The sequence below is a fragment of the Schistosoma mansoni genome (genome assembly GCF_000237925.1).
Source record: "Schistosoma mansoni, WGS project CABG00000000 data, supercontig 0246, strain Puerto Rico, whole genome shotgun sequence".
NCBI lineage: Eukaryota > Metazoa > Platyhelminthes > Trematoda > Strigeidida > Schistosomatidae > Schistosoma > Schistosoma mansoni.
Genome location: NW_017386109.1, coordinates 130,972 through 140,725, shown reverse-complemented (window position 1 = coordinate 140,725; position 9,754 = coordinate 130,972). Strand labels below are relative to the sequence as shown.

Below are 9,754 nucleotides of genomic sequence, written 5' to 3'. Positions count from 1 at the left end.
TTGGCATTGAGATGATCTTTACAAGTATATGTTTGGTTGGAGTGTTTGTTTGTTTTCATAGGATTAGATAGATATCGAAATACTCGTATAGATGGACTAAACGAAGCGAATACCGACTGAATTATTTATACAAACAGTAAGTTGAAACGTATTTCGTCTAAGTTTTAACCTTCTATTTAAGCACAAATCTCGATATCATCATGATAAAAACTACTTCAGTAGTTGTATCACATAACATTTGAATATTCTTTAAATTGTCTGCTGAAACGAACAGTGTATTCACAACTTAGTAACACTACTTATGTTATCATTTTTCCAACGATATTCTGAATATGTTAAGTAGACTTGTTAAATAAGCATATGCTGTTAATATGGCAGTTGGAATAATGATACTTCAACAGTAGTATAACTGTATTAGCGTACTAATGAAGTGACGGATACACTAGTTGGCATTCGAAGATTAAGCTTCATCGAGGCTGAATCATACTTACTGGACAATATTCTTATCTAAACCTTACTTTAAGAAGGGAAGCATTTTAGTAACATTGGTACCTAATCTACTGCTGTATTTCACAATTTCATTTATGACAACAAAGAATGTGAACAGTATTGTGATGAATTTTCTACGTCTACGGACTACTTAAAACGTAAACTTTCCTAACATCTATGATAATTAATCATTTACTTTATAATTAAAATAATACCAGATAATCCTAGATTGTAATTCACTTGAGACGCATGTGGGTAAGCATAAACAAATAAATTACTAAATAAACTTATTACCATTTGCTTTATGTTCAAAATATAATGATTAGGAAGGAAATATGCACTTGGTAGTTTAAAATACATTTAGGTCACTAATATTGGGACGGATAATGCACTTTTATTTCAAAGACTGTCAATATCATAAATTAAAAACTGTGTAATGAATAACGGTGTTGCTGTAAATTCCTGAACCTGATTCTTGTTCTAGTTGATAATCATTAGAAACGTTTGTCTGTAATTGTAAGGAAAATAATACTCTTTATAGGATTAAATCTACTTTCAACAGTGTTAATGACGGATATGTTTCTGTTGGTCTATTGGATTTTCGACTGATTTGTTGAAGGATCGGGAAAGTCACATTAACTAGCCACTCAGTAATGAACGATGTTCTTTCGGTAGCTCTCAACCACTTAACATCAAAATATAGCGAACAGCTAATCCCCATATTCGATAAGGTTCGATAGAGAATAAGGACCAAATGAACATGACATTTATGATTGGATTTGTCGCTAGCCTTACTGTTATTGTTTATTATGATTAATTATATGATGACTTGTTGCTAAAATATCTTTCGAAATTATTCTTTTTAATCAATTGTCAAATGTTACAACGTTTGTGGAGGGTTGTAGCAAATTAATATATATTTCTCATATTTTATTATTGCATAGGAATCAAATAACTCGATGTTCATTAATAGGTAGTAGATCATGTACGACACCTCAATTACTGTAGTGACACTTAATCAATACTATTATTTATGATAATATAAAAAGTCATTATATGGTGAATGTACAGCACAAGCTTTTACACAGGCCTATACTGCATATAACAATCAAATGAATTTCTCAAATTCTACTTTTTACATTTAAACGCAACTTATTTCACATGCCATTTTTTATCCTTACAGGATATTAACTAGCAGGAGAATAAGAGTATAACTCCAGGAATAAGAAAATAATAAACATAGAGACTGATGAATCTTCTAGAGATTTATTTCTTATCACTATAACCAATAATATACAAACGCAAACATTTTCTGAGAAAATGATAAAACAAATAGACAGTATGATCTACAGATGAAATGAATCTTAGTTTTAATTTCTACAGTTAGTAATACAGAAGAGTCATAAGAAATTAAAATAAAATAGTGACAGAAGAAACAATAAATTCACTAGAATAATGAAATTTTGCGTTTTCATCTATTATAGTCACTGAAACCGCCTACTGGTAGTGTTCCAGCTAGTACATAGATAAATGAAGGTTTGGAAGACTAAGTAAAAATCCTTCACTACATACGCTTTTTTTAACGATGCTCTGGATGATTAGCCAAACAACAAATAAAGTTCTTTGGATCAAACTGACGTGTACACAACTTATGTACAGCTGTAAATATAGGATACTTCTCAAGAAGACCCTTGCGTTCCAGCATTGCATAGACTTCTGCAGCAGTGAGAGGACCTTGAGCACTTTGACCGTGTAAACGTTCTTTTTCCAATTGGGCTAAAGGCTCATTTGTGGTGGCTAATGCTATGCCCATTTGCTTGTTTCTACCACCATAACAAGTTGTAATAAGATCAGCAACGCCACAACTTTCTAGAAATGTCCCTTCTTGGGGATCTATTAAATAGAATGTAGAGTGAATAGTTTAAAAAAGGTATATGATGTAAGCACATGTTGATATTCCATGTGATTTTTGTACAAGTAAAATATGAAAAACTGAAAGAGAATCTAAACACCAAGCTTTACAGATGGTGATTGAAAAATGCATCAAACAAGTGCCATTTCAAAGAGTATCAACAACTATTAAACTTAGATAAAATAGGGTTTGAAATGAAGATTGTTATAAATCTTAAGACTTCAGGGTATCATTTTAAAAATAAATTAAATCAATTGACTTCAGTTAAAAGACACGAAAAACAGGTTGACAAACTTGGAACAAATGATTCAGGTTGTTTACTGCTGGAAATAAATTGCTGTTAACTAGTTTAAAGTTTGCTAGTATTTTTTTCAAGAATATTCCCCAGTTTTATCTTCTGATTCTATGTCAAAAGTGTTGTTGCAACACACTTTACTCTTATTTCATATAATTGACGTCTAATACGTTTAGTATGCCACCGCTTTACGTTCTTTTATACAACTGTCTTTTACCAAAGCTATCCTTTTGAGACAATTAAGTACATCTACAGTTATTTTTTTGATTTCTTACGTCCGTATATCCGGTATTCAATATTTAAAAACATGAGTTATTATTTATTTGAACACATAAATATTGGTACAAGGGGGCAGCAAATACATCTGCGCCACACAATACTAATGAGAATGTGAAGAGATAAACAATAAAAAGAACAACAATGAACAGAAATTAGTGTATGAGAGTGAAGTAACAATAATAACAATGGGAGAAACAGTCCAGTAAGGAAAAATAAAACCAGGAAGAATTCTTTCAGTTAATGAAGTTACGTTTACTTTCATGATAAAAGTAGAAAGTTATAGCAGGATCGTCACTGGTTTCTATTCTGAGCCATGTCTGATAACGTCTAACCGCTGTGTTGTACTATCTCTAAGACCGAAACCAAGGAGTCGTGAAGGACCAACAGAAGCCAGTCCTGTACAGCTTTCTTTCATCAGTCAGTCAGTCGCAACATAGAACTTCGTACGTATGTACATCGGTTCAAGTTGCCATACCTCATTAGCACATAGATGCACTAGCCTATTCAAATCCCATAGTGGTAGAGGTAGTAAGAGTATAAGCAGTAATTCGAAAGATTGGGGTTTGAAGATGTTATTCAAGGAGTATAATTCAGTGTAATAAATTTGGAAAGAGAATAAAGATAGAGACATGAAGAATTCAGAAGATTAGAATTTGGTAGAACACAAGGAGTGGATGAATCTTTGCCATTGCAAACGATTTTGAGCCATGTCATTCAAGGTCTCTAACCATCGATTGCTATCATCTCGCGAATCCCAACCACGTAGTCCACAGCTAGCAACATGGCTCAGTCCGATTGTCAGTGACTTCATGCATTAGTGCCACGTTTTGGTCTGGCCGACCCTAGCTTTCTTCCAACTAACTCCTACACCATAAAACCTTGCACGTCGGGGCAGTAGGTGATTGGGCATACGTAACACGTGTCCCAGACATCTCAACTGATGAAGTTTCACTACTTCATAAACCGATTTGCCATCCTTACCTAGTACCCGTTTCCTAACATCTGCATTACTTACCCGGTGGTCCCAGGATATACGAGCAATGCGTCGAAGACACCTATGATCGAATATTAGTCGCCTAGGAATGTCCTCTACTCTTACCGGCCATGTTTCACTGCCATAAAGTAGGATGGAACGAACTGCTGCGTAGTAAACCCGTCTTTCGGTTGCTAGACGGATATATCGCCTACGCCATAAATGACGCAAGTTGGTGAAAGCCAGACAAGCCTTCTGTATCCGTGCTGAGATTTCGTCACACACCAGACCACAAGGGCTGATGAGACTCTCATAATAAGTGAAGCGGTCAACACGCTCAACTACTTCACTCCCTATCATTAGTTTGGGTGTTGATGCAATCCAATCCTGAAGTAACCTTTTGCACTTCGAGGGAGAGAATTGCATCCCGAACATGCCTGCATAGTTGCTTATAGTGGTCAGAAGACTCTGCATTTTGTCAGCGTCTTCACCAAATGGAACCATGTCATCGGCGTATTCTAAGTCAACAAGTGAGTCTCCCGCTGAAAGTTCAACTCCTGGAGATTTAGATGATGAAAGTGTTAGCTGTAAAAGCATGTCGATGACAAAGTTAAACAAGAATGGGGAGAGTGGACAGCCCTGATGAACACCACTTGAGGTAATCAATTCTGATGACAGTTCGCCATAGGCTCTAACTCGACCAGTTGTGTTCGAGTAGAGAGAGTGTATAAGGTAATGTACTTCTTTGATACTCCTTTCAGTGACAAACACTGCCATAGAACCTCACGATCAACAGAGTCAAATGCCGCCTTAAGATCGAGAAATACTACTATTGTGGGACGTCTAAATGTGTGTCTATGTTCTAGGACCTGACGTAGAGTGAATATCTGGTCTACACAACCACGTCCAGGTCGAAAACTAGTATATTCGCTGGTAGTACTGAACCGCCATCCTTAAAAATCTCAGGGGTAAACCTGTCAGGGCCTGCTGCTCTCCCTCGCTTTAGATTTCCTATAGCTTTTTCAACCTCGTAAAGATTTGGGGGATTTACATTAATTTGCCATTCAGGTCCACTGGGGATCGAGGGGAACCGAAGTGTGGCTGAAGGCCAGTTGATCTGATCCCTAAAATGTTCTGCCCATCGATCCAATCTCCTGGATTGAGAATGAATGATATGTCCATTTTTATCTGAGATAGTTTCACTGATATTTGGGTTCCTAATACCGGTTTGTTTAACAAGTCTGAATAGCTTTCTGCTGTTGCCTTAATACCGCTGCCTTTTCCATTTCTCTTGCTTTCGCTACCCACCACTGTTCACTATCATTGCGTAGGCTTCTTATTAGCTTGCGCTTAAGCTGACTCCGCTCTTCGTTATGCTCAGAGCCAGATGGGATGAGTTGTCGAGCATCTATCAGTGAGGTAGATGCTGCTGAGATCCATTGTTTCTCCCTAACCTTATGGCTCACCTTACTAGGGGATATCACTGCTGTTTCCACAGCTTTACGGATGTCATTCCACGCTGCCTCGGGGTGGGCACAACTCACATGGCTGCCTAACTGCTTTTCTAATTGTTCCTGGAATATATTCCTAGCTTGCCTATCATTAAGTAGAACCCTAAGAGGTTTCCTTGCAGTGTCTTTCCTACATCCAGTAATACGCAGACAGATACGTGCTCGCACTAGAGCATGATCTGAATCTAAACATGTGCTCCAGAATGAGCGACAGTCTTCTATTGAGCCCCTCCATCGGTGGCTGGTAGCGATGTGATCTAGTTAGGTTGCCAACCACATGCCCAACCTTCCTCCTTTGTGTGAGCTTGGGACCGGCAGTAGCCCTAGAAGAGTTACATGCGGAGTTGTTGTAGATGACTGACTGAGGCTTATGTACAAAAACTACTATTTTACTCTCTTCAGCTTTATGTTGAGTATGTTTCGTCAAATTACGAGTTCGAAATTCTTACAATAAAACATTACTGTCCAACTATATCAAAAGAATTAAAAACCGTTCAAATAAATAAATTATAACAATCATGTAATGGTCCTAAGAGAACTAAACAAATGTCATAAATAGTAACTAACTAATTATGACAATTAACATACACATGCCACTCGTTACAACAGATCAGAAAGTACCTTAGTTAAACCTAAATTTTGTTTTCAGATAACTTATTTAGTGCCTTTTGCTGTGATTTCCTTATAAATCCATTAACTTGTAGAGAATTTCAGGAATTCAAAATCAAGAATATGAATACGGTATATTATGTGGATAGTAAAGTGAAACACTTACGGCGATCAGCAAAAAATTGATAAATGAAACTTTTCATTTCCATGAACCCAAGACGTATAACTGCAGCTTTAGTGTTATCGCCATAGCCTAAACCTTCAATCACACCTGCAGCAACTGCTACAATGTTTTTTAAAGCTCCGCATAATTCTGTGGCAACTTCGTCTTTTATAACCACAATTCGGAAGTAATCTGTCTAAAAAGTACAAATAATTTCAAAATACCAAATTACATCAACGTAAAGATAGGATATTGGGTTATTTGATTAATAATTCAAGATGTTGAGACAAATTTTAAGGTGGAGTACTAATTTTCTTAATCTTATAATAGTTAGCAGAGTTTATTGCTCAGAATACAAAATTATCTATAAAGAGCGTTAGCGAAACATATTGACATGTTGACAGGAAGACAAAAAAATAAAGTACCTTCGATATAATGACTTGTGTCCTGTGATCTGAGCTACTAGAATATTGAAAAATACTTCAAGACTAAACTATAAGTCAGGGTAACAAAATTTTATTCTGACAAAGCGGGGAGTAGTAGCTCAGAATAATCTCTCTGAACAAATCAACTAAGACTAGTGGGCATTATGAAACAAAATCACTGAGTAAACAAACTACATGAATACGTCAGACCTGTAAATAACCACAAGTACTACATACCTGGAAAAGTTTTTTTAATTCAGACCCCATCTTCGGATTATCGATACCAATAGTTGCTTCACAGTAGTTTTCTTGAGAAACTTCAGTTGCCAAATTAGCACCCATAAGGACTGCACAAGGTATACTCAGTACATCTCTGATACAATCTGTTAATAGCTTGATACCATGATCATCACTCAGTGCCAACCCCTGATCAAACAATAATTACAAAAAAGAATTGAATCTGGATGTTCACTATGTACATAATCAGATTATACAAGAGGATTATATGAAAACTATTTCAATAGAGCATTGTTACGCGACCTATATCTGACTTGAAAGTAGCAACCGAACCTTGAAATTATACTGAGTTCATGACTTATTTCTTCAGGATTCTACAACATCAGAACGTGGAATGTAGCGATTCAGACAGTAGTTATCACATGGTGTCAACTACATGAAATTCGAGGTAGTTAGAACGTTTAACAATAGGTGACGAAGAGCTGTGAGGCTGTAGGCATACTATCTTATTAACTTTACCAATAGTATTCAGTTTCACAACTAGTGTAATTGAATCTATTGAAAAATGTGGGGAGGCGGAAACAATGTGATGGAAAGCGAAAAAACTTACCGAGACCGCTAAAGTCACCAACACTTGTTCGAAGCTAATGGTAAAATTTGCAGAACAATGAGTAGTGAGGCTGACCACCTTGATTTAAACGTAGTTTTCGATGGTGGTCTAGCTTCAATTGACTCATGATTTCAACTTTGAAATATACTGAAATCTCCACAAATCCCCTTCTGATTATAATCATATGCTCACTAGTGACTGACTTCAAGATACATGTCCTGGAGTTCTAGTGGGAAGCAGTGACCAGTGGAGTTCAACCACGTCTGTTGTGAGATAACAACTCACTGAAGGCAATTGGTGAAGTGTCGCTCATAATTCGTGGATCAGTTGAAGTTAGACATTAACACCGTTGAATGCCGGCTCAGTGGTCTATCGGTTAAGGGCTCTGGCTCGTAACTGGTAGGTCCTGGGTCCGAATCCCACGAGAGTGGGTTCGTGGATGCGCACTGCTGAGGAGTCCCATGATAGGACGAAACGGCCGTCCAGTGCTTCCAGGTTTTTGATGGTGGTCTAGCTTCAATTGACTCATGATTTCAACTTTGAAATTAAACGTAGACATCGATGAATTAGGTGTTTTAGAGGTTTGGGTTTCAGTTCTAGAATGATCTAATGCACATTGGATGAGACAATAGTCGCTCATGTACTATTAAAGGAATACTACTTCCACCAGTGCATGGACAAAAAGACCTAGGAGTACTGGTCAGTCACGACATAAAAAAACTGAACCACAATGCGGCGGCCGCGAAACGTCCTTGAGTATTTCGATTTCTTTGCCAACTCTTCAAATGCCCATGCAAATTTGTTTTCGGACTTTATAAACCAGATACATGTGATACCACCTTCGACTTTGCATTCAACCAGCTAGTTCATGTCTAACACGCTCAAGCGTGTTGGAACTGGGAACCACACAAGTAACGTGTTTACCAAACTCGCCTGTGACAAGTGATTTAGACGCTTGAAACTTTCCTTATCTTACTGCGGAACGCGAGATGACTTCGTATTGACATTGCGTACATTGAATGATAATTTAGGAGTTAGCGTGTCTCATTTAATTGCTCAAAAACCCGCGTCGATTAATAAAACCAACTTTCTCAAGGAGAGTGGAAAATTGAATAAAAACTCTTTTAGAATACGCGACAGTCACAGAAGCTCGTCAATAATACCACCAGGTCGGTTTTGCCAAATAAAGCTCTGTTTACGTTAGTTTGTCATACCGAGTAAATTAAACATTTCAAGACTGAAGTGAACGTCACCTTACATTACTTGGTGTACAGTGAAATACAGTACATATAGACGTCTCAATTACCTTCATTAAAGAAATAGCATAAGACGTTGGTTTGACAACAGGCTTCATTTCCGCCAATGTCCTATTAAGGAACTGATGGGGCATAACAATGATAAGTACGTCAGCATCTCGAGCTACTGATTTTACGTCTGGGTCAGCAACAACGTTTTCTGGAAGCTTCACATTGGGCAGATACTTCACGTTTTCGTGAGATGTGTTAATTATTTCTGTGAGTTTACGGCCATTGACTAACTCCTCAAAAACCCACATACGAACCTAGAAATATATTAACAAAAATCATTGGTAGTACCTCTGGAACATATTCGGGGAACTTTTTAATATTGTTACCAACTATTTTAGCAATCGTTGACCCCCAGTTGCCTGATCCAATAACCGAAACACGTCTAAGAGACATGGTGCGCGATATCAGACGTCTGACGCGCAGCCTTCAAAGCCTGCGAGACGACAAACGAAAACTGTCTTGGCCTTGGATTCGAGACAAGGTGAATATTTAGATAGTTAAAACATAACTGATTGCACACAAAACTTCAATTACATTTGCCTTTAGTTTAAAAATATACACAGCTCGGAGACAATCTCAGAGGTCCCAGAAAACTTCTAGCAATATTTTTTCTTGAGCAAGCTACTTTCAGAAACAGTAGCAGGAGTTTGCATTCATAAGCTATATAGAACAGGACAAAAAGTGGATTCCAAAAGTACTCATTCAAGCCGCCTCTTAAAAGTTGATCTGCTTCTGTTGTAGAAAGAAACTCAATAGAAATTCCACACATATTACTAAAAAACATCTTTTGATAACGAATTTGTAGTAACCTGTTTTTACGGCGAGAACGCGATCAGTATAATAGGAACAATTATTATTATAACCGATTGTACCATCGATTGTTATACTGTACTTGTTAGTTTAACTGTATCAAAAGCATTTCTCATTTCGGTAATCAACACCAC

General features: G+C 37.1%; 1 protein-coding gene across 2 annotated transcripts; it reads right to left on the bottom strand.

The window, feature by feature from the left end:
- Window positions 1-1,730: 1,730 nt before the first annotated feature.
- On the bottom strand, window positions 1,731-9,252 carry Smp_030500.1 (glycerol-3-phosphate dehydrogenase, putative; the record flags this gene model as incomplete). 2 transcript variants are annotated; one of them, XM_018792589.1, is made up of 5 exons in its annotated part: window positions 1,731-2,382; window positions 6,235-6,427; window positions 6,894-7,082; window positions 8,810-9,064; window positions 9,099-9,252. In XM_018792589.1, 5 exons carry the CDS (start codon window positions 9,201-9,203, stop codon window positions 2,069-2,071), a joined length of 1,056 nt encoding a protein of 351 aa, XP_018644200.1. In that variant the 3' UTR covers window positions 1,731-2,068. The 2 variants fall into 2 exon arrangements, with proteins under 2 accessions (XP_018644200.1, XP_018644201.1); XM_018792590.1 differs by lacking the exon at window positions 1,731-2,382 and having other exon boundaries at window positions 5,955-6,427; window positions 9,099-9,203.
- Between the last annotated feature and the right edge of the window lie 502 nt (window positions 9,253-9,754).